The sequence below is a fragment of the Dermochelys coriacea genome, chromosome 5 (genome assembly GCF_009764565.3).
Source record: "Dermochelys coriacea isolate rDerCor1 chromosome 5, rDerCor1.pri.v4, whole genome shotgun sequence".
Lineage (NCBI taxonomy): Eukaryota > Metazoa > Chordata > Testudines > Dermochelyidae > Dermochelys > Dermochelys coriacea.
The window spans coordinates 122,555,568-122,581,793 of record NC_050072.1 but is presented as its reverse complement, the minus strand read 5'-3'; the positions used below and the strand labels follow the sequence as shown (position 1 = coordinate 122,581,793).

The following is a 26,226-nucleotide window of genomic DNA, read 5'->3' as shown; positions in this document are numbered from 1 at the left end:
CTCTCTCTCCCTCTGGTTTCTGTAACACAGCAATGGGTTTCTCTCTCTTCTCTTAGCTGCTGGCAGGGTTAGGGGTTCTTACTCTCTGCCTGTGGATGTCCAGTTTTCCCTTCTCCTACCTGCTCTGTGGAAGAGAACTCTCCACCTACCGGGTAGAGGGTCTATTGTCTCTTTCCCCTATTCCCCATCCAGCTGCTGACAGGGAGAAGACATTGCTGCTGGGTAATGGGGAGCATGCAGAAGGCACTGGGGAAAAGACATCAAACATCCAAGATGATGCTAAAGCAGCAATCCGCTCCCTGCAGAACTCTGTGCCACTGATCAAGGTGGAAATATTCCTCTTTGGGATGAGTCATCTGTTTGCAGTTACTTGAAGAAAGTTACTCTGTGTCTGAAGTTTTAGACGACCTATTGCTATCTTGTAGCCAAAGATTTGTTTAAATATCAGATTACTTACAACTCTCCGAGGGGAACTGCCACCACGTGCATTGCAAACAATTATTTTATTTACTGTGTAATATCCTTAGATGGGAAGTGTTTATTGGATGGGCTCTAACTCATGATCTCATGAGCACAGTTTAGTAGTTTTGCTAAATCCTGAGTCTCGTAGGAGACCTAAAGGAGTCATAGGTCATACTTATTATTCTCTGATCCTCCACTCTTATTGCATGCAAAACTCTCACTTACTTCATATATTTTTATATAACCCAATTAGAAAGCCTCCACTCAGGGCTCTGGGTACTTTTCCAACCATAAAAAAATCAGAATAATTACATACAAAATTTACAATAAAATGCAATGAAACCTGCTTACATTGCTTTGTGCACCACCTGCCAATCATAGAATCATAGAATATCAGGGTTGGAAGGGACCTCAGGAGATCATCTAGTCCAACCCCCTGCTCAAAGCAGGACCAATCCCCAATTTTTGCCCCAAATGGCCCCCTCAAGGATTGAACTCACAATCCTGGGTTTAGCAAGCTAATGCTCAAACCACTGAGCTATCCCTCCCCTCAAAACTAACCAAACTTCCTATCCCACAAAAAGAAAAGGAGTACTTGTGGCACCTTAGAGACTAACAAATTTATTAGAGCATAAGCTTTCGTGAGCTACAGCTCACTTCATCGGATGCCCCTCTGCCATGTACATTGGCCAAACTGGACAGTCTCTACGTAAAAGAATGAATGGACACAAATCAGACGTCAAGAATTATAACATTCAAAAACCAGTTGGAGAACACTTCAATCTCTCTGGTCACTCGATCACAGACCTAAGAGTCGCTATCCTTCAACAAAAAAGCTTCAAAAACAGACTCCAACGAGAGACTGCTGAATTGGAATTAATTTGCAAACTGGATACAATTAACTTAGGCTTGAATAGAGACTGGGAATGGATGAGTCATTACACAAAGTAAAACTATTTCCCCATGGTATTTCTCCCTCCCACCCCACCCCCCACTGTTCCTCTGATATTCTTGTTAACTGCTGGAATTAGCCTACCTGCTTGTCACCATGAAAGGTTTTCCTCCTTCCCCCCCCTGCTGTTGGTGATGGCTTATCTTAAGTGATCACTCTCCTTACAGTGTGTATGATAAACCCATTGTTTCATGTTCTCTGTGTGTGTGTATATAAATCTCTCCTCTGTTTTTTCCACCAAATGCATCCGATGAAGTGAGCTGTAGCTCACGAAAGCTTATGCTCTAATAAATTTGTTAGTCTCTAAGGTGCCACAAGTACTCATAAAAAGTTTGTATTATTATGTAAAGAAAGTTATTTAAGAACTAAAATCACTGACGGTCAGGTCTTGGTCCACTGAATTTAATAGCAGGATCAGAATATGTATTGTTCAAAATTACCAAAATAATACATTTTTGTCAATTATTTTGTCCTTTACTTACCTGGCACGTGCTGGGGCACGTTTCTCCTGAGGCCACCGAGGGCAATGCAGACACACCCACAGGATTATGGGATATGCAGCCGATATTTATCACCACATAGAGAAAAGCCAAGAGCTTGGGACTTAGACCTTGGCAAGATCAGTGACAACTTTGCCTTCAGTGGCGAATGTTCATTCTATTGTCTTAGGTACTTGCATGGCCTCCATTACGATAGGATCTGAACACCCATGTAAACTGCAATGTATTTAAACTCACAACATCTCTGTGAGGTATAGAAGTATTATTACCCCTGCTTTACAGATGGGGAACTGAGGCACAGAAAGACCAAGTGACATGTCCACAGTCACACAGGAACTCTATAACACGGCAAGGACGGGCATACTGCTCTAACCACTGGACCACCCTTCCTCTGTTTTAACATGCCACTGATAGGCTCTGCACAAGTACTAGGTATTCCCTGGCCTGAGAAGATTGCACTCAGAGTGGAGAGGCGGCATTGGGAAGCTCAGTGGAGAAATAACTTTTTTATTTTAAGCTAATGACTCATTTCTTGTGAGCAACACAAAAGGAGCAAAAGCTAGATCAATATGCCATTGGAATGTGTGCATGGAGGGGTCACTGACTGAGGTTCTTCCCTCTGCAGGCGGAATGAGGGAACCAGTCACTTTATAGCATCATCTCTCCCATCTGCTAGACCCCCTGAAGGGCTCTGTAAGAGTCTAAAAGCAGACTGAAGATTGAGGCATGGTGCAGCTACAAGACTGAACATTCCAAAGATAAAGGTTAGGCAAAAGTCCTAAACTGTTCTCAAGGTTTACGGTGTCATCCAAGTGCCTCAAATAAAATGCAGCATTTGATTCACTTCTGCAGCCATCTGTTATCCAGTGTGGTTTGGGGCCATTGGACAGGTGTCCTTTTCAGCGTTGCTTATCATTTTTAAGGCCTCAAGAAAGCAGCTGGAAACTTACCGGTGAACATATAAATGGAATTCATATTATAATCTCTGAATAAACCATGTAATATGGATTAGAAGGACTGCTGATACCTTTGAACATTTGCTTCCAAGACAAAGCACTTAGGAAACGCCCCCCCCCAACCCGTATTAAGAATAAATCTCTTTCAGCGTTAGCAATTCATTCTATTTTAAATAAAAATTCCAGATGCTGTGGAAATACAGCATGAGAGCTGGAAAAAAGTGTGGAAGTCAAGCCAAAAAGACACAGGAACAGGGAATAAAGAAGTGTTACAAAATACACACAGTCCTCATCATTAAAAAGTCACCATTTGCCAAACCACCACATAACTGGGGTTAAACTGAGGGGAAGAAGGCAGGCATACAGCTCTCATGCCTTTGCTAAACATAGAGGAAGACCTTCCCTGGCTCTCCCTACCTTAATATGAGCTCCCTATTTTAACTACCACTGCACATATTGGTACCTCAGATGCCAGTTTCCCCTTATCCTTATGGAGTAGGAAATAACGGTGCTAACTGTGCGGACATATCAGCAGTTGCATAACACAGAAATGTACAGGTAGAGCAGAGTGATTTAAACTAGGGCTGTTGATTAATCACAGTTAACTCATACGATTAACTCAAAAAAATTAATTGTGATTAAAAATTTAATCATGATTAATCACAGTTTTAATCTGTTAAACAATAGAATACCAATTGAAATTTATTAATTATTTTGGATGTTTTTCTACATTTTCATATATATTGTAGTCTGTGTTGTAATTGAAATTAAAGTGTATATTATTTTTATCATAAATATTTGCACTGTAAAAATGATAAAAGAAATAGTATTTTTCAATTTACCTCATACAAGGACTGTAGTGCAATCGCTTTGTTGTGAAAGTGTAACTTACAAATGTAGATTTTTTTTGTTACATAACTGCACTCAAAAACAAAACAATGCAAAACTTTAGAGCCTACAAGTCCACTCAGTCCTACTTCTTGTTCAGCCAATCACGAAGACAAACAAGTTTGTTTACATTTACGAGAGTTAATGCTGCCCGTTTCTTATTTACGATGTCACCAGAAAGTGAGAACAGGTGTTTGCATGGCCCTTCACTCGTAGGCCCCTTCATGTTTCGGCCACCATTCCAGAGGACATGCTTTCATGCTGAATACGCTCGTTAAAAAAATAATGTGTAAATTAAATTTGTGACACAACTCCTTGGGGGAAAATTGTATGTCCCCTGTTCTATTTTACCTTTGTTCTGCCACATATTTCATGTTAAGAAAAGGAGTACTTGTGGCACCTTAGAGACTAACAAATTTATTAGAGCATAAGCTTTCGTGAGCTACAGCTCACTTCATCGGATGCATCCGATGCATGCATCCGATTCATGCATCCGATGAAGTGAGCTGTAGCTCACGAAAGCTTATGCTCTAATAAATTTGTTAGTCTCTAAGGTGCCACAAGTACTCCTTTTCTTTTTGCGAATACAGACTAACACGGCTGCTACTCTGAAACCTGTGATATTTCATGTTATAGCAGTCTTGAATGATGACCCAGCACATGTTGTTCATTTTAAAAACATTTTCACTGCAGATTTGACAAAACACAAAGAAGGTACCAATGTGAGATTTCTAAAGATAGCTATAGCACTCGACCCAAGGTTTAAGAATCTGAAGTGCCTTCCAAAATCTGAGAGGGGCAAGATGTGGCACATGCTTTCAGAAGTCTTAAAAGAGCAACACTACGATGTGGAAACTACAGAACCCGAACCACCAAAAAAGAAAATCAACCTTCTGCTGATGGCCTCTGACTCAGATAATGAAAATGAACATGCGTCAGTCCACACTGCTTTGGATTGTTATTGAGCAGAACCCGTCATCAGCATGGATGCATATCCCCTGGAATGGTGACTGAAGCATGAAGGGACATATGAATCTTTAGCATAACTGGCAAGTAAATATCTTGTGATGCCTGCTACAACTGTGCCATGAGAACACCTGTTTTAGGTGACATTGTAAACAAGAAGCATTATCTTCTGCAAAGGTAAACAAACTTGTTTGTCTGAGCAACTGGCTGAACAAGAAGTAGGACTGAGTGGACTTGCAGGCTCTAAAATTTTCCATTGTTTTATTTTTGAATGCAGTTTTTTTTGTACATAATTCTACATTTGTAAGTTCAACTTTCATGATAAAGACATTGCACTACAGTACTTGTATTAGGTGAATTTTAAAATATGATTTCTTTTGTTTTTATACAGTGCAAATTCTTATAATCAAAAATAAATATAAAGTGAGCACTGTACACTTCATATTCTGTGTTGTAATTGAAATCAATATATTTGAAAATGTAGAAAACATCCAAAGTATTTAAATAAATGGTATTGTTGTTTAACAGTGCGATTAATCGCGCAATTAATTTTTTTAATTGCTTGACAGCCCTAATTTAAACTAAAGCTGGAATAATTGATATGGGAAGCATGTGTAATAATCATTGAATATAAAACCCATTTGAAACAAAAGTAGGTAATCTGGCAGTACAAACGGCATGGTAATTACAGGATAGATGTTTGGCTGAAGTTTTGACAATGTACAGTAAGTTTTTTTTTTCTTGGCTAAGGATAATGGACTATATGTTCTCAATATTTAAGGAATTATGACACTTCGTGGCCTCTAGCCATTGCCCTGGCACTATTTTCTAATGTACTTTACAGCACACAGTACAGCTTTAAATGCAATCATGCCACTCTTTGATTTTAATCCCTAATATTATTAAGTCTCTCTTAAATTCAGCCAATGTGCTCAGCTCTGTACAAGACAAGTATCAAGGCAGTCCCAGGCCCATGGAATTGACATTCCAAAGCCCTGATTCAGCAAACTGATCCATAAGGACAAAATTTATGCCCTCCACAGATCAGGTTGCATGATTAGGGCTTATAAGAAAGGAAGACCTTTGTAAGGAATAGGCAAGAAAAAGAATAGTCTATGGTGAAAGCACTGGACTGATGTTCAGGAAACACATTTTCAAGTCCCAACTCTGCCAAGGACTCCCTGTATGACTTATGGCTTAATCTCGCCATGCCTCAGTTCCTTATCTGTAAAAGGGGTCTAATGGTTCATCTTTTATCTGATGTGGCCATTTAGACAAGTGTGTCAGAGCAGGGACTGTCTCTTACTATGTGCATCTATGGCATCAAGCGCAGTAGGGTCATGACCTAATTTGGGACCTCTCAGTGTTACTGTAATAGAAATAATCATCATCTACAAGAAAAACATGAAGGCTGGTGCCACCATGCCTGATATGGATCACAACTGAGAGGGCCAATCTCAGATCAGAGTGTCAAAAATCTGGGCAGACACTCCCACACTGGTGGCATATTTTATAAATAAATTTAACCAAACCAGCAACAAATGTGTGCTCCTGGATCGCTATACTAGCTTAACAGGGAGCCACGTCCAGTCCCATTAGACACTCCAGCCTATATTACCAACCAGACAAACTAGACTTCTGTGATGAGGTCTCAAACTAGATTCCACTTAGGAAGGAACAACCAGTTGCACACATACAAAATGGGAAATGACTGCTTAAGAAGGAGTACGGCAGAAAGGGATCGGGAGGGTCATAGTGGATCACAAGATAAATATGAGTCAACAGTGTAACGCTGTTGCAAAAAAACCAAACATCATTCTGGGATGTATTAGCAGGAGTACTGTAAGCAAGACACGAGAAGTAATTCTTCCACTCTACTCTGCACTGATTAGGCCTCAACTGGAGTATTGTGTCCAGTTCTGGGAGCCACATTTCAGAAAAGATGTGGACAAATTGGAGAAAGTCCAGAGAAGAGCAACAAAAATGATGAAAGGTCTAGAAAACATGATCTATGAGAGAAGATTGAAAAAACTGGGTTTGTTTAGTCTGGAAAAGAGAAACTGAGGGGGGACATGATAACAGTTTTCAAGTACATAATGGGTTGTTATAAGGAGGAGGGAGAAAAATTGTTCTTCTTAACCTCTGAGGATAGGACAAGAAGCAATGGGCTTAAATTGCAGCAAGGGTGGTTTAGGTTGGATATTAGGAAAAATTTTCTAACTGTCAGAGTGGTTAAGCACTGGAATAAATTGCCTAGGGAGGTTGAGGAATCTCCAGCATTGGAGATTTTTAAGAGCAGTTTGGACAAACACCTGTCAGGGATGGTCTAGATAATACTTAGTCCTGCCTGGAGTGCAGGGGACTGGACTAGATGACCTCTCGAGGTTCCTTACAGTTCTATGAATCTATGACAGGTTATTAAAACCAAAATCATCATACACTAGGATTTCCAGCCCCAGGGTATGGTCACTTACCCAGGTCAATGAATGCTCAGGACCTTACACCAAAGACAATGTTGCAGCCAATCCTTTACTAAACTAACTAAAGATTTATTAACTAAGAAAAATAAATGAGAGTTATTAAAAGATTAAAGCAAACAAAATACACTACAGTTGAATCAAAGTATGTATTCCAAAACGATAGCAGTGATATTAAAACTGTTAGTTTTCTATATGTCTCTCTGGGTTAGCCAAATAGTCTTTGGGGACTACAGTCCTTTTGTTTAAAATTTCCTGTCAGAATTCACCAGTTTAGGGATGGGGTAGAGTAAAGGTGGCCAGGGGCCTTTTTTCCTCCCTTTTTATATCTTGACACTTTTTGCTGGAAAAATCCTGGCTGTGTCATGCGGTCAGGCAATTACATAGTGTATGTGCTTTGCCATCAGTCCTTCATATGAATTGCAAATATTTGTTTGCACCTTCTGCATACCTGCCATTTGAGGTATCTTCAGAAATGACATGAGAGGCGCTTGTTTACAATTCCTTTGTTGTTCCTGAACAGCCAACCTGTGGGTGTTTCTCAGGCTCAAATGTTTGAGTTACAAACATATGGCAAAATTTCACAACTCCACACACAATGCCGATACACACATTGTACCAAGATAATGCTCAGCAGATTATAACTTTTCCAACAATACCTCAACAAGGCATACTTTGTAAAAGATTTAACACAATTTTTGTGTACACTTGTGAACATTTGTGTAATACATATTAGTGTGGCCGGTCACCTTCTCCTTTCAATAGCATCACCACAGGACGTTATTTCTGTAGGATATTTTCTATTGTACATATCATAGCCCCTCCTATAGAGAAAATAAATCCAACCAGGCAGTGGGCTACTTTCTTCTCTACTTCACCTAAGGCAAGCAGATGATTATTTTTCCTCCCTTTTCCCTGGGAGACTCAAGAGGATATAAATGAAAGGATTTGGTTTGGTTTAGTTATCATGATCTCAGGCTCTTCACTCCCAGTGTGATGCTGGGACGGGAGATAAGATGTCGCCACCCTAGATCCCATTTGTCTGGCAAAAATATTCTAGGAGCTATTTGATAGTCTGAACTTGAGAAGAAACTCTTGGATCATATAGGAATAGATGAGAAAAAAAACGTGTGTAATTCATCTACTCATTCATTTAAAGTAAGAAAAAACCCACAGCACCTTTCACACAGGGGTTAAGTTGTGGTGACTACTCTCTTCCTGCCCCTCCCAAGCACCAGTTACCACCCTCACAATCCCAGCCCAGTTGCTACCCACTTGCTCCGTTCACCTTCCTGTTTCATGGCATAGATTTGATCTAAAGCCCAGAGAAGTCAATGGGGAGTCTTTCCATTGACTTCAATGAGTTCTGGATCAGGCCTCGAGAGGGCTGGGGTCCTCTCTCTCCCTCTGGTTTCTGTAACACAGCAATGGGTTTCTCTCTCTTCTCTTAGCTGCTGGCAGGGTTAGGGGTTCTTACTCTCTGCCTGTGGATGTCCAGTTTTCCCTTCTCCTACCTGCTCTGTGGAAGAGAACTCTCCACCTACCGGGTAGAGGGTCTATTGTCTCTTTCCCCTATTCCCCATCCAGCTGCTGACAGGGAGAAGACATTGCTGCTGGGTAATGGGGAGCATGCAGAAGGCACTGGGGAAAAGACATCAAACATCCAAGATGATGCTAAAGCAGCAATCCGCTCCCTGCAGAACTCTGTGCCACTGATCAAGGTGGAAATATTCCTCTTTGGGATGAGTCATCTGTTTGCAGTTACTTGAAGAAAGTTACTCTGTGTCTGAAGTTTTAGACGACCTATTGCTATCTTGTAGCCAAAGATTTGTTTAAATATCAGATTACTTACAACTCTCCGAGGGGAACTGCCACCACGTGCATTGCAAACAATTATTTTATTTACTGTGTAATATCCTTAGATGGGAAGTGTTTATTGGATGGGCTCTAACTCATGATCTCATGAGCACAGTTTAGTAGTTTTGCTAAATCCTGAGTCTCGTAGGAGACCTAAAGGAGTCATAGGTCATACTTATTATTCTCTGATCCTCCACTCTTATTGCATGCAAAACTCTCACTTACTTCATATATTTTTATATAACCCAATTAGAAAGCCTCCACTCAGGGCTCTGGGTACTTTTCCAACCATAAAAAAATCAGAATAATTACATACAAAATTTACAATAAAATGCAATGAAACCTGCTTACATTGCTTTGTGCACCACCTGCCAATCATAGAATATCAGGGTTGGAAGGGACCTCAGGAGATCATCTAGTCCAACCCCCTGCTCAAAGCAGGACCAATCCCCAATTTTTGCCCCAAATGGCCCTCTCAAGGATTGAACTCACAATCCTGGGTTTAGCAAGCTAATGCTCAAACCACTGAGCTATCCCTCCCCTCAAAACTAACCAAACTTCCTATCCCACAAAAAGAAAAGGAGTACTTGTGGCACCTTAGAAACTAACAAATTTATTAGAGCATAAGCTTTCGTGAGCTACAGCTCACTTCATCGGATGCATTTGGTGGAAAAAACAGAGGAGAGATTTATATACACACACACAGAGAACATGAAACAATGGGTTTATCATACACACTGTAAGGAGAGTGATCACTTAAGATAAGCCATCACCAACAGCAGGGGGGGGAAGGAGGAAAACCTTTCATGGTGACAAGCAGGTAGGCTAATTCCAGCAGTTAACAAGAATATCAGAGGAACAGTGGGGGGTGGGGTGGGAGGGAGAAATACCATGGGGAAATAGTTTTACTTTGTGTAATGACTCATCCATTCCCAGTCTCTATTCAAGCCTAAGTTAATTGTATCCAGTTTGCAAATTAATTCCAATTCAGCAGTCTCTCGTTGGAGTCTGTTTTTGAAGCTTTTTTGTTGAAGTATAGCCACTCTTAGGTCTGTGATCGAGTGACCAGAGAGATTGAAGTGTTCTCCAACTGGTTTTTGAATGTTATAATTCTTGACGTCTGATTTGTGTCCATTCATTCTTTTACGTAGAGACTGTCCAGTTTGGCCAATCTACATGGCAGAGGGGCATTGCTGGCACATGATGTATCGGAAACCTACTGACCGCTATTCCTACCTAATGCCTCTAGCTTTCATCCAGATCATACCACTCGATCCATTGTCTACAGCCAAGCGCTACGATATAACCGCATTTGCTCCAACCCCTCAGACAGAGACAAACACCTACAAGATCTCTATCATGCATTCCTACAACTACAATACCCACCTGCTGAAGTGAAGAAACAGATTGACAGAGCCAGAAGAGTACCCAGAAGTCACCTACTACAGGACAGGCCCAACAAAGAAAACAACAGAACGCCACTAGCCATCACCTTCAGCCCCCAACTAAAACCTCTCCAACGCATCATCAAGGATCTACAACCTATCCTGAAGGACGAGCCATCGCTCTCTCAGATCTTGGGAGACAGACCAGTCCTTGCTTACAGACAGCCCCCCAATCTGAAGCAAATACTCACCAGCAACCACACACCACACAACAGAACCACTAACCCAGGAACCTATCCTTGCAACAAAGCCCGTTGCCAACTCTGTCCACATATCTATTCAGGGGATACCATCATAGGGCCTAATCACATCAGCCACACTATCAGAGGCTCGTTCACCTGCGCATCTACCAATGTGATATATGCCATCATGTGCCAGCAATGCCCCTCTGCCATGTACATTGGCCAAACTGGACAGTCTCTACGTAAAAGAATGAATGGACACAAATCAGACGTCAAGAATTATAACATTCAAAAACCAGTTGGAGAACACTTCAATCTCTCTGGTCACTCGATCACAGACCTAAGAGTGGCTATACTTCAACAAAAAAGCTTCAAAAACAGACTCCAACGAGAGACTGCTGAATTGGAATTAATTTGCAAACTGGATACAATTAACTTAGGCTTGAATAGAGACTGGGAATGGATGAGTCATTACACAAAGTAAAACTATTTCCCCATGGTATTTCTCCCTCCCACCCCACCCCCCACTGTTCCTCTGATATTCTTGTTAACTGCTGGAATTAGCCTACCTTGCTTGTCACCATGAAAGGTTTTTCTCCTTTCCCCCCCCCTGCTGCTGGTGATGGCTTATCTTAAGTGATCACTCTCCTTACAGTGTGTATGATAAACCCATTGTTTCATGTTCTCTGTGTGTGTGTATATAAATCTCTCCTCTGTTTTTTCCACCAAATGCATCCGATGAAGTGAGCTGTAGCTCACGAAAGCTTATACTCTAATAAATTTGTTAGTCTCTAAGGTGCCACAAGTACTCCTTTTCTTTTTACGAATACAGACTAACACGGCTGCTACTCTGATTCCTATCCCACAGTCTGCCTTATAGAACAGATAGGGTTTGCTCTGTGCCTAGATTAACCAGTCTGGGCTCTGGCAGACCAGTGTGGGAATCAAATTCCTAGAGTACAGGGATTTTCATGGGGAAGGAATATCACAGGAGTTACTAGGGCTTGTGGCAGGCCAAGAAGAATCCATAACATTTAGCACAAGGGATTATTTGTTAGGACATGGTTAATTTATTCGTAATAGTCTCAGCTGTTTCTGGGGCAGGGGCAACGTGAGGGAGAGAGCCAGGCTGGGTCTGCCCTTCTTAGTCCCCTTTGGAGTCTGGACTAAACCTCCACGACTTCCCACAAACATACACACAGTTACCTAGGGCAGGAGGCCCAATCACCTGCTGAACAGCAGAGCCAGAATGGCCTGAGAGGCCAGAGACAGTGTAAAATGCCAGTTTGGCCCACAGGGAATGGCCCTTTTAAATGAAAACATAGCTACTCAGGAAAACTCCTGCTGTTTGAAAAGACTGTGACTGGCACTTGCACTGGGGAAGGTTCAGTGTGTTAATGAGCTGAGCTCTGGGCCAACTCTACAGATACTTTTCTAGCGAGAAGAAAAGGAGTACTTGTGGCACCTTAGAGACTAACAAATTTATTTGAATGCATCCGATGAAGTGAGCAGTAGCTCACGAAAGCTTATGCTCAAATAAATTTGTTAGTCTCTAAGGTGCCACAAGTACTCCTTTTCTTTTTGCGAATACAGACTAACACGGCTGCTACTCTGAAACTTTTCTAGCGAGAGGCTCTATGCTTTTGTTCACTTTCCTACTCTGTACTCCTATTTCTACTTCTGATCTACTTGGGGAGAGTGGAGGAGTAAATGCAGTAAACATTACTGCGTTTACTTTAAACAGCTCCTGTAACAAGTGTAACAATAACGCTATACATTTCTAACACTTGACAACCACTATCTACCAAGTTGCCGAGTGTAAATTCATTCTAGCCAGTGAAGTTGCCCAGTAACCTTGTCAATCAGTAACTTTAAAAGCAGGGAAGGTTTAGTAGAAGAGTGCATTCTCCTCATATCTTGTAACCAAGGTATAAATGCTCCCTAGCAGTGCCAAAAAATCAGAGGATAAATAAGCCACCCATGTACAATAGTTGTAATTAGCTAGCAGTGGTACACCTGCTGTTAACAAGCAGCCAAAGCAAGCCAACTGAAGATCAAAGCGCTTCAAGAATTCTTGTATGTAGGTTTTTACAATAAACATCACCATACTGGGAGCACCTGATAGAAACATAGATTAGGATGACATTAATGGTATTATTTTTCCCCCTCCATTCCAGATTCTGATTTAGTTAAATCACTTATTTTAGGTATGCTTGCCATGTGAGAAAGTCATGCTGAAGAGGTGAGAGACATCTGAGTGGAAAATAGCAGAGGGCATAGTCAAGGTGGTTGAAAATTTAGTAGATTTTTTAAAATGTACTAATCAGAGATAGAAATGTTGTTGAAAATAGTGACTAGCTCTCATTTGGGAGCAGTCCCTAGGCCCCACGGAAGAGAGCTCCATAGCCATGATTCAAAAGAATCTTCTTCTGCACCTATGAACTTCCATTGTTCCTGGGGAGTAGAGTTTCTTAGTCAATATACCATACCATGATGACAGTCTGAAGATTAGTGACTCTTGAACAAGTGCACTTTGCCATGTGCTCTTTCATTTTATAACCTGATAATCAGGCTTTTATGCTGCAGGAAAAGAAAAATCCTGCTGAAAAGGTAAAACAAACTAAAACAAGATGTATTTAATCCTGCACTAAGGATATGACATTTGCTGGACTAACTGAAATGCACAACATCAAGCTGGGAGTCTGTACATGTACGTCTATCCAGTTGTAGTACATCTCAAAAGGTCAAAGCTATTCTGCCTGAAACAAACATAAAAAGGTCAGAACACACAAACACCACATGCATAAGAAAGTTACAAAAAGCTTTCATGAAAATCTATCACTGCTCACAGCAGAGATAATCTCTCTGAAGAGGTTTATTTCACAGCTTATTTGAAAATAAATGTATTCCCTTTTTTAAAAAAGGCTTTAAGAGGTCTGCTCTAAATGTATTAAAAATGTGAAACCATAGGAAAGTAGAACATCTAAGGGTTCTCTGCAGCCACTGAACAAAGAACAAATAGGTCTGGATTTTTTTGTTACCATACAAAAAGAAAAAAAAAATGATTGTTTTTTGTACTTAGTTAATTTTATAAAATATCAACATTTTATTCTGCAACATTTTATTATGCAGAGTTGGTAGCACCACCTTTAGTTTACATTGCCCAACATTTTGCATTATAAAATACTGTTCTTGGGTGTTTCTAAGCTTTGACAAACTTTAGCCATTTTTCCATGCCAGGTGAATGACTTAGGCTGAATTATTTTCAAAAGCTTCAGCACAAATGGTTCAGTTATTTCTGAGGATGAGAAGAGGGCAAAACATATTTTGTCCATATTTAAAAAAAATCCTTACAACCATCTCATTGAGAAGCTCTAGTATCTTCATGCTTCAGAGCAGGGACCTGAAATTTGTGACAGGGATGTGCCTTTGGCTGCTCCCATGAAAAGGCACCCAAATCTGGCCAACTCATTAATCTAAAAAAAAAATCATGGTTTACAAATGCTCAGTGAAGACTTGTTAGGATTTGGCAGTTAGCTTCTCCAAAGATTCCTTTTGTACTGAGCTTGCTCCAATTCCCTGTAAAATCCTGCTCCCGGGGGCCATTGTGGTGCCAGGCAGTGGAACTGAGAACAGGGATGCTGTATCTCCTTTGCTCCCCCTGCTGGGCCCAGGCACTGTGGAGGAGAAAACAGTCTGATGCAGTTGCAGAGGACACAAAGGCCAACATGGGGGGCAAGGCAGAGGGAGTAGACTGGGACAAGGAGCCTGGCCGGAGACTGAGAATGAATGAGGAGGCAGGGGACGTACAACAGGGCAGGCTCAGATGGGTCTGAAAGCACTAGAGAACACTCCCCTCGAGCCTAGGATAGAACCTGTGATTTCTCTGAAACCTAAAAATATTCCTTTGCTGTCAGCAAACAACTGAAATCCACTAGCAAAGGATGTGTCTCATTCCCCTCCTGCCACTAGTGGCTGGTCTAGATACAGGACAACCTACTGCTTTTGGGTGCTCTACTAACTCAAGTGGCAGAGGTCTGGGCTGAGGATATGAAGGCTCCAGCCCTGCTGATGACCCATATGGGTGTCAGTATGAACCCATATGATGGAATTACTGTTTTTTCACTTTGCTTTTTAAAAAATACCTAGAAAATTACAGGTTTCAGAGTAGCAGCCGTGTTAGTCTGTATTCGCAAAAAGAAAAGGAGTACTTATGGCACCTTAGAGACTAACAAATTTATTAGAGCATAAGCTTTCGTGAGCTACAGCTCACTTCATCGGATGCATTTGGTGGAAAAAACAGAGGAGAGATTTATATACTCACACACAGAGAACATGAAACAATGGGTTTATCATACACACTGTAAGGAGAGTGATCACTTAAGATAAGCCATCACCAGCAGCAGGGGGGGGGAAAGGAGGAAAACCTTTCATGGTGACAAGCAGGTAGGCTAATTCCAGCAGTTAACAAGAAAATCAGAGGAACAGTGGGGGGTGGGGTGGGAGGGAGAAATACCATGGGGAAATAGTTTTACTTTGTGTAATGACTCATCCATTCCCAGTCTCTATTCAAGCCTAAGTTAATTGTATCCAGTTTGCAAATTAATTCCAATTCAGCAGTCTCTCGTTGGAGTCTGTTTTTGAAGCTTTTTTGTTGAAGGATAGCCACTTTTAGGTCTGTAATCGAGTGACCAGAGAGATTGAAGTGTTCTCCAACTGGTTTTTGAATGTTATAATTCTTGACGTCTGATTTGTGTCCATTCATTCTTTTTCATTCTATTTCCCCATGTTATTTCTCCCCCCCCCACCCCACCCCCCACTGTTCCTCAGATATTCTTGTTAACTGCTGGAATTAGCCTACCTTGCTTGTCACCATGAAAGGTTTTCCTCCTTTCCCCCCCCTGCTGCTGGTGATGGCTTATCTTAAGTGATCACTCTCCTTACAGTGTGTATGATAAACCCATTGTTTCATGTTCTCTGTGTGTGTGTATATAAATCTCCCCTCTGTTTTTTCCACCAAATGCATCCGATGAAGTGAGCTGTAGCTCACGAAAGCTTATGCTCTAATAAATTTGTTAGTCTCTAAGGTGCCACAAGTACTCCTTTTCTTTTTAGAAAATTACATACACATACACCCTTAAAAGAGCATTAAAGATGAAAATAATAAGAAAATCAAGCATTCAAAGATTAGGAAGTGCCAGAATTATGATCACCTGTTCAACCTTAATTCAGTGCCTGTGCATTATGGCAATCTATATAATCGGTTAATATTTTTCCTCCGGACTCCTGCCTCATTTAGTGCACAGTATGGTCAGTGCTCACTTGAGCAGCTATTTAATATATGTTTTCTCTTCATTGCTCAGTGGGTGGCCCTAAGCCCTATGTACTGAATACTATTCAAACCCTACTCTTTGTTATTCATTTCCTCATGAACATTTTTATGGTGCTTGAAACTAGAGTATCTAAGTGCTTTACACATATTATTTTCACAATACCCTGTGAAGCGAGGTAGTATTATCCCAATTTTACAGATGGGAACTAAGCCACAAAGAATAAAACACACACTCATTTTGGGGATACAATTTGTGATGCCTTGGGTGTGATTTTTCAGAGTACTTAGCATTATATAACATGTCTTATGTTCAAAGCACAGCTCCCATTGATTTCAGCTGCAGCTGCACAAGTGCTGAACACTCACAAATGAGACCCCACGGTCTGACACTGGGCATCCAGAAAATGAGGGACACACAAGCAGTAGCCACCTGTTCAAAGTCTGGTTTAAAGCGACTTGCCTAACACCACACAGGAACTCTGTGGCAGAGGCAGAATCCAATTTCTCCAGGGTTTCATTCAACTTTCTTAAGCACATAAGCATCCTTTTTCTTCCTGCAAACATTCACTACACAACTTCCAGCATCTGCAACAAATGAGGCAGGGGTCCTACTGACAACAGCTCCCTTCACTACACAGCCCTGATTCATCCCCAAAACACTGTCCACCCTATGCACTGAATGAGGCAGGGGTCCTGTATAAAAAATAGTTTGTGATCATGTAATTTTACTATATCATAATAATGCATACACACAAAAGGACCCAATTGAGGTTGCATCAGCAACTAATTGTGGCATTTCTTGAATATTGACTCTGCATCCATGATATTCTTTTAACAGAATTTGTGTAATGCAGAATAATAGAAATGTAGGGCAGAAAGGGACCTCCAGCCCCCAGCCTAAACCATCTCTGACAATTATTTCTCTAACCTGTCTTTAAAAACCTCAAACAGCAGGGATTCCATCAACTCCCTTTTCTAGTACTTAACTACTTTTATAGTTAGAAAGTTTTTCTTAATATTTAACCTAAATCTCCCTTGCTGCAGATTCAGCCCATTACTTCTCATCCTTCCTTCAATGGACATGGAGAAAAATTGATCACCATCTTTTTTATAACAGCCCTTAGTCTTCTTTTCTCAAGACTAAACATGCCTCATTTATTTAACCTTCCCTCAGAGGTCAGGTTTTCTAGACCTTTTTATCATTTTTGTTGCGGTCCTCTGGATTCTCTCCAATTTGTCCGTATCTTTCCTAAAGTGTGGCACCCAGAACTGGACACACTACTCCAGCTGAGACCTCAACAGTGCAAAGTAGAGTGGGATAATTACCTCTTGTCGCCCAGTGCGATTGGGGTGGGGCTGCTGGCTCTCCCCACATGGTGGGAGTCTGAGGTCAGAGGCTCCTGTTGAGCCCCGCATGGTGGGGTCCAGGCCTGCCGGCCATCCCCCCAAGCTCCGGAGAAGCCGTGTGGCAGGGGGCCTGGGCAGCCAGCCCACCCCACATGCAGGGTCCAGGGCTGCTTCTGCCCAGCTACACAAGCTCTGAGATAGCTGGCTCATCCCACAAACTCTGGAGTTGGGGGGGGTAGCCACATGGCTACCCACCCCATGTGTGAGGGTCTGGGCAGCAAGCCCACCCCCTGGGGTCCAGGGTGGAGAGCCAGCCCTGCAAGGTCCAGGGCAGCTGCATGGCAGGGGTCCGGGGCAGGCAGCTGGACGGCCCACAATGTGTAATAAGTTGAGAACCACTGCTTTATTGAATTTTCTCCTGCTGAATTCAGACCAATTCTCCAGGTTTCTCGCAGTCATTTTTAATTCTAATACTGTCTTCCAAAGTGCTTGCAATCCCTCCCAGCCTGATGTCATCTGCAAATTTTATAAGCATATTCTCCACTCCATTATCCAAGTCATTTTGGAAAATATTGAATTAGATACACTCTCCTATTTTGACAACAAACCATTGGTAACTTCTCTGAGTACAGTCTTTCAAGCAGTTGTGCACCTACCTTATAGTAATTTTATCTAGATCACATTTCCCTAGTTTGCTTATGGTACCACAGAATCATAGGACTGGAAGGGACCCTGAGAGGTTGTCTAGTACAGTCCGCTGCACACTTGGCAGGACTAAGTATTATCTAGACCATCCCTGACACGTGTTTGTCTAACCTGCTCTTAAAAATCTCCAATGATGGAGATTCCACAATCTCCCTCGGCAATTTGTTCCAATGCTCAACCACCCCTGACAGGAAGTTTTTTCTAATGTCCAATCTAAACCCCCTTTGCTCCAATTTAAGTCCATTGCTTTTTGTCCTACCCTCAGAGGTTAAAGAGAACAATTTTCCTCTCTCCTCCTGGTAACAACCCTTTATGTACTTGAAAATTGTTATGTCCCCTCTCACACTTCTCTTCTCCAGACTAAACAAACCCAGTTTTTTCAATCTTCCCTCATAGGTCAGGTTTTCTAGACCTTTAATCATTTCTGTTGCTCTCCTCTGAACTATCTCCATTTTGTCCACATCTTTCCTAAATGTGACTCCCAGAACTAGCCACAATACTCCAACTGAAGTCTAATCAGCAAAGAATTACTTTTCGTGTCTTGCTTACAACACTCCTGTTAAAACATCCCAGAATGAGGTTTGTTTTTGCAACGTTACACTGTTGACTCATATTTAGCTTGTGATCCACTATGACCCCCAAATCCCTTTCTATAGTATCCTTCTTAGGCACTCATTCCCTATTTTATATGTGTGCAACTGATTGTTCCTTCCTAAGTAGAGCACTTTGCATTTGTCCTTATTGAATTTCATCCCACTTACTTCAGACCATTTCTCCAGTTTGTCCAGATCATTTTGAATTTTAATCCTATCCTCCAAAGCACTTGCAACCCCTCCCAGCTTCGTATCATCAGCAAACTTTGTAAGTGTACACTCTATGCCATTATCTAAATCATTGATGAAGATAGTGAACAGAACTGATCCCTACTGGACCCCACTCAATATGCTCTTCCAGCTTGACTCTGATCCACTGATAACTAGTTTCTAGAAATCATTTTGCAGTTATGCACCCACCTTATAGTAGCTCCATTTAGGTTGTATTTCCCTAGTTTGTTTAGGAGGTCATGTGAGACAGTATCAATATCTTTACTAAAATCAAGATATACCACATCTACCACTTCTCCCCCATCCACAAGGCTTATTACCCGTTAAAGAAAGCTATTATATTAGTTTGACACAATTTGTTTTTGACAAATCCATGCTCAGTTATCACCTTATTATTGTCTAGGTGTTTGCAAATTGACTGTTTAATTATTTGCTCCATTATCTTTCTGGTACTGAAGTTAAGCTGACTGGTCTGTAATTCCCCAGGTTGTGCATATTTCCCTTTTGATAGATAGGCACTATGTTTGCCCTTTTCCAGTCCTCTGGAATATCCCCCATCTTCCATGACTTTTCAAAGATAATCTCTAATGGCTCCTCAGTCAGTTCCTTGAGTATGTTAGAGTTTATTTCCATCAGGTCCTGATGACTTGAAGACCTCTAGCTTGTCTAAGTAATTTTTAACTTGGTCTCTCCCTATTTTAGGCTCTGATCCTACCTCATTTTCACTGGCATTCACTATGTTAGACATCCAATCACTACTAACCTTTTTGGTGAAAACCAAAACAAAAAGTGTCTCTCTGGGACCAACATGATTATAATAATAGTGCATCTCAAAATACATGGCAGTTATCCCACAACAGGCAGCAAATATTTCTCATAAAGCAGTGAGCCTGCAGGCAGTGTGGACGACACTGGGATATCTACCTATACTGTACACATTTTTTTAGTAATTCAGCTGCACTTTGTCCACAAATCTTATACTGGTGCAATTTGTGTTCAGCCTCACCCTTAGACACAAGGGCCTGTGAACTTTATTTTTCTTTGTTATTTATAGATTATGTGCCTATGTGGCAGATATCAAACAAGGACGGAAGCATGGGTCACCAATGCGATCATGATATTTCAAAGGAGGAGTCTATGCACAATGTTATATAGACACCATAGCCCATCACCACTTGCCCTTTATTAGCCACTAGCTGTTTTTGTCCAAGAACTGCATTACTGAATACACAAGCAAGCAACATACCATTAGCATAAAACTTATTTATAAACTGGAGATGCAGCTGAGAAAGACTTTCTCTTTCACTAACTTTGGGTAATAGGCCTGTGTTAGGAAGGCATATGACCGCCAGTTCAACACTCCTACAGAAATCTTGAAAAATAAGAGATGCTGGGTGTAGGGTTATGGTCTGGTAAGGTAGAAATGTTAAGGACATGGGGTTGATGACAGAGAAGAAATACAAGTAAGTAATCTTGCTCCCATAGCTTGGACTCATTGCTCTGTTCAACTTTCTGCAAGGTTTTATGAAAGGGTTTAGAAACATGCTCCATGAGCATGTTTGTTCATTTGAGATTTGTGAAATATTTTCTGCTATCAGGAAATTTCAGAATGCACTTAATATTTTTATTGTTACAAAGTGTTCTTTGTTAATAAGTTCTGCAAGGAAAAATTGTCTTCATGGAAGATCAGAATTCTCTCAATATCTTTATTTCTTTTAATTATAAGATCAAGATATTCAAAATTAACAAAATTGTTCCTTATTTGGCACTTCTAGACATGTTTGCTCATGCACTCTGATAGAAAATACTGCTGTTTATTTCAATTAATTTGAGTACAACTTGGCAGGAATAGTTTCCAGCAACAAATCAATTATGTTTAAATATTCTCTGTAAAAAACATTGCTATTTGATTGAATTATTTAGGCACCTAGCCACAAAGGCTTATAGTTTGTTTTCTATTAGTATACTTTTACTAAGAGTTCCTGAGTTTGGATTAGAAGTTTTAGAACTCTTTAGCAGAAATCAGTTTCCACAGTAAAAGGTTTAGTATAGAAAATTTCTTTAAAACATAAAAAGATACACAAACCCTCAAAACATCAATTCAAATTTTTATATTGAGAGCACAAGAAAAAGAAAAGTAAATAATTTTAAATTGTTAGACTACTAATCATATAGCCATGCAAGCCCATTATGGTAAACTGATTCCAATCTCTCAACAGCTCTGAAGCTCTTCCAGCACAGGGGACAGAGAGCGTATAGCCCTTGTAGAAAAGAAACACCTGCAGTCACCTTCACTTTATTTTACTGCTCCTCAGTGCAACTGAGTAGCTTGAAGAAAATCCAATATAAACCTCCTTCATTAGAAAAATGATGATTGGGACAAGGAAGTTTCAAAGCCAAGGAGGAGCTAAAGAAGAAATGGAAATACCCTCCAGCCCCACAAAAAGAGTGCAAGACCCCACTGGAGAGGAGGAAGAGACCTGGAATGTGATGCCATATGATGGATCTGTTATCTTAATTAGAATAATGTCAAGTAATTCTTCCTCTAGCAATTCCACATTTCATCAGGTCAATTCCATATTTTTCATAATACATCCAAAAAAAGCAAGGATTAGTGTTTTAAACAACAAACAGTGTTACATTTTTATTGAAGGACAAAGTTCCACACAATAGGCCTTCCCGTCACAGTTTGGAGCTGAACTGAGTCATCATTTTTTCCAACTTCATTGCTAAGGCCATGTTACCTTTAATTTTCAGTTTTCCTGACATGAAGGCCATGGTTGGCTTTAGTTTCCCTAAAAAGAGGGAATAAACATGTTATCAGGACAAAGAAAAGTAGTACAGATGTGCACTGGGGACAACATATCACTAAAAGACTACTAATTCTCAGATGCTATAAAAAACTTCTCTTCAATATAATTTTTTGGTGCTTTTTGATTAGTGTTAAGAATGCAAAATTGCACTTCTCTTTGATTAAATATTTTTTCCCAAAGGTTCCAGTTAGCAAAGCCCTTCAGCACATACCTGAAGTTAAGTATGTGCCGAAGTGTTTTGCTGAACAGGAATGGACTGATTAATCAGGGCTTAAGAAATACTCCCTTTTCAGAGCCAACAATTCTACGGTGACTTTTTGTGGACTTTATCATAATGACTGATACACAGTTTTGTACGTGATGAATTTATGATTTTGGCTATGTCTCTTTTGAATATCTATGAGTGTTAATAGTTATTTCAAGGAGTAATAAAACTGGAAAAAGTATCATATAATACAGCATCCAAATACAATTTTTAAAAACGGTGGAGAAATTTTTCCTTTCCAAAAGTATTTTCAATTCCTTCTCACCAATACCCTTCCTGTTAGCCCTATTCTGGGCCCACTAATAATGCCAGAGTGCAGCAGAATATTGTGGCTTTGTTATATGAGCAAACAAGGACTAGATTAAGAACAGCAGTCTCACTTGAGCTGAGTATTTTGAACTCAAGTCTCCAGGGGTCAGAGAGAAAAATGCACTAACTTATTTTGCTACCAAGATCTGTAGTTAAAATTGATCTCAATTATTCAGTGTTAGCAAAAGTTTAAGTGTTTGTGTCTGAAACGAACAAACTACTTTTTACTCACTGAATACCACTTATAAACAAGCGCTGGAGTGTGCATTTGATATCAGTGCATTGGAACAAAAACTAATTTTGTGCACTCTGTGGATGCATTATACTCACACACTAAGTGTGAAAAATTTTAGAGAGGTGATTTGGGCCTGGACCCAGTAGAAAGATCAATGGACCTATTGAGTCCTTTCTCAAACATCTTAAAAGTTGGGAAGGAAAGTGAGAGTGTCTTAACTAGCTGTTAAGATTTCAGTGACATGAAGATAGCACCATGCTTTATATTCTCAGACCAGAACAAGTGAAGAGATGGAGAGAGATCAGGGAATAATATTTTTTCACTAGAGCCACCAAAAGCCTAAGATTCATCTGGTTATGAGAACATATAACAAGAGAAATATCTAATTATCAATTAGTCATTTGAATAATTCTAAACACTAATAAACCTGGCTCAACTTTGGTAAAACCTTTTGTTACTCACCTGAAAACATTTTCACAAAGTCATTGCTAGACATGCTCATAACCACATCTACTTTCACAGGTGGCTCTCCAATTCCTGCACTCCCAGCTTTGTTCTTAAGATCAATGTACCAAGTCCCTCCTTCATCACCTACAAACAAGAATGGAAATAGTTTACAGCATTTCAAATACAAGATTTGTGCCTAACTCCTGATGATCTATGAGGTAAGTTTTCTTGATGTCAATTGTGTAATAAGACATTAACTATGATAATAATGTTATGTTAATTTAAATGATTTAGTGTTTCACGAATGGAAGGGAAGAGGTCTCGTGTCCACATTCTTCAAGGTTTCAAACAAAAAACCTCTTCACTCACTGTACCTGTGGATGAACTAAGAATGAAGTATTTCTCTGTGCAAATGCTTGAATGTATTTCACTCTAAATTTGAAGGTGAAGATTTAATAGAAGAAAGTCTTCCTTACCAGATAGTTCAAACAGATAAACACCTTGGGTAGACCTTACAACATCTTCACTGATTGCTCCCTGAATAATTTTAAATGTTTCTGCAACAGGTCCCAAAGGCTTAACAGCAGCAGACTCAGCTCCATCGGGGCCTTCATGCTTGGCTGATTCTATTTTCTTCCCCTCTCTGAACACTGGTGAAGCACCTAGAAGATGGGTTTTTTCCACTGAATGAAGTAGATACTTTTTTACACCATTGCGCTAGAAAAATCTGTTTAAAAGTACATACTGCATTTTAAAACTTCAACAGCATTCTAGATCTTAAGACTGAGGAAGTATATTTTATCAACTGCCAAACAAAAGAAAGAATTAGCTAATTTAGAATTATGGATGAAAAGTGCATTTTTAGTCAATGTGGCTATTAAGAAGAAAGAGGATGAAGAACTGAAGCTTACTCTGTAATGACCCAAACTCCATTGAGGGACGGTGTAGGTATAGTGGTCCTGCCTCAGAATAGGGGATGGGATAGACTACATCAGGTGTGTGTGTGTGCGCGCGCGTGTGCGCGCCTGCCCGTCTGTCCGTCAGCTCCAGCGGGGGGGCTTCAGGCTAGCCCTCCCATCCCCTCATCAAGAGCTTATTCAGCCCTGCCAAGCCTGGGAACAAATTAAGTCTGTTGTGAACAGTGATATTTGTATGTGAATATCACTTTTCACAACACTTACTAGCTAGCAATAAATAAATTACAATGATTTGGATGTGTATATGTGCATATTTATTTGTTTTTCTTAAAGCTAATTAAGTATTTTAGGGGAAAGTGTGAAAGCAGCTGCACTCTGAGGCCACCAAAAAGTTTGTCATGAGAACCCCTTCTCTGGGGTCCCAGTGCCACTCAGGTTTGGCCCAGCCATCATAATCATGGAAGTCCGGGTAGGCCAAATTTGAGAAAGTGGCACTGCAACCCTATGAGCCAGGTCACAACTCCACTCACACAAATTTGGGCCAGTCCAAGGACAGGGACAAACCTGAGCAGCACTGCAACATTAGAAGTTGCAACGCCTGGACCAGAGATCCAAGCCCAGCTAGCCCCACAGCACAGGAGCTGCCGGAGCTGCCACTGTGAGGTAAGTGCCAGGCAGGACCCAACCCTCCCCCTGGTGGGGGGTGGGGTGAGGCAGGACCCGACTAAAACCACCCAAGGGCCTCCATCCTCAGACTATTTTCTGGGTTGCAATGGGCCATTATCGTTTACAAATGGGTCCTGAGCCCAAAAAGGTTGAGAACCACTGGCCTAGATGACCTTTCAAGGACTCTGCCAGCCCTACAGTTCTATGATTTATATTTCACCTCCCATATATGCACACAGAAAACCCCCCAGTAACAAATTGAATTAAACCTTAATTCTGACCTTTTCACAACTTATTTACAACAAACTCTATGTAAAGAGTGTAACGTTATACTAAAATTATTTTCTATGCGTTCTTTTAAATGGTTATGTATGTATCGAATAAGGTCAATTATTGCAACAGGCAAAACAGTCAAATATTTTACGTAAAGACTGTGTATGTGCACTTTGTTTCAGCAGTTAGTTATCTAGAAGGCTTGAAAGGAGTAAACTGATCCACTCTCCTATCATACCGATGGTCAGAATTTTGATTAGTAGATATGTATACATTAAGCATAATGTAAGTGTTTAACTACACGGATTTTATTTGTAATTTACACTTAATAGGTTGCATAGTGTTTTTTAAAAATATTTTAGAAAATTAATTCTGTATTAAATTAACTGAGTGACAAAATAGTTATGAATAGTCTAGGAAGTGATTTGTTCTTGCTCATTGTTTTCTTATGTAAAGTTTGCTTTTTTAAAAAGCACATCACAACGTTTTAATCATTTTCAGATTACAGGTTACAAAAACAACTAAAGACTAACAAATAATATTGCCTCTGAAACCTGTGTCTTAAATGACTACCATCATCTAAGATGTCTGTGGCAGAGCTGGGGGAAAGGAAAACAAAAAACTTAAAAACAAACCACACAATTATCCTGGATCCCACTCTGGTGCCTTAACCGCAAGACCATCCTGCGGAATAGCATATAATCATACTTTTACAGACTCTATGAGTCATCTGCATGTCTTTGTTGCTTTACAGAGTTAGGTATATTGGAGAAACCCCATTTTACAGACAGAATAGACAAGCACATATGTTTAGCCTAATGTTTCTGAGCGGCAATATGACTTAAGTGGATGAGACTTGGTTCTGCTAGAATAGAGACCTGTGTTCTATTCCCAGCTCTGCCAGAGGTGATCTTTTTAAGCAACTTCTCAGATACTCAGTCATCTCATCTGTAAAATGAGGAGCAGGGAAATGATACTTCAGATCTTACTCATAAAAAGGGCTGTGAAACCCATAGAATTATGACACGTAGGAGAGAAGTCAGACTTGAACTCTTCATCTCCGGAGCTCTTAGTCCAATGCACCTTTCCCAAACCCAAGTGGTATTTCTGAGAGAAAGGAAAGTCATCTCTCTCACCTTTTCTTCCTCCTGCACTATGCCCCTGCCCCTTTCTTGACATTGCTGAAGAAACTGTAGCTCCATTTTGGTGATTTTATTTTGGTTAACTAGGAAAATGTCAGGTTTTTGAAGAAAGTACAAGATTTCCCAAAAAGAGAGTTGCAGTTCCAATCAGGGTGATGTTTACATCTGTGTGAATGTGGAAGTTAGCTATAATTATTATATAGAAGGGTATACAATTAGGCGAGGCAGATCACAAAAGATTTCTGAGAAGTATGCTTTTGAGTGTT

At 40.4% G+C, this 26,226-nt stretch overlaps 1 protein-coding gene and 1 long non-coding RNA gene across 3 annotated transcripts in view; one reads left to right on the top strand and one right to left on the bottom strand.

The window, feature by feature from the left end:
* Positions 1 to 25,924, top strand: LOC122460175. Its single transcript, XR_006281288.1, has 3 exons — positions 1 to 15; positions 6,058 to 6,061; positions 24,007 to 25,924. It is a non-coding gene; the product is annotated as an uncharacterized LOC122460175 (long non-coding RNA).
* Positions 20,586 to 26,226, bottom strand: part of HSDL2 (hydroxysteroid dehydrogenase like 2) — a 33,570-nt gene continuing 27,929 nt past the window's right edge. Inside the window, exons 9-11 of one of the 2 annotated variants that reach the window (XM_038403095.2) lie at positions 23,439 to 23,624; positions 22,978 to 23,106; positions 20,586 to 21,688 (exon numbers count right to left, since the gene is read on the bottom strand). In XM_038403095.2, the coding sequence (XP_038259023.1) occupies positions 21,576 to 21,688; positions 22,978 to 23,106; positions 23,439 to 23,624 (428 nt within the window). In that variant the 3' untranslated portion in view covers positions 20,586 to 21,575. Of the gene's footprint in view, positions 21,689 to 22,977; positions 23,107 to 23,438; positions 23,646 to 26,226 lie in introns of both variants that reach the window. The other variant, XM_043514401.1, reaches the window with a different exon arrangement.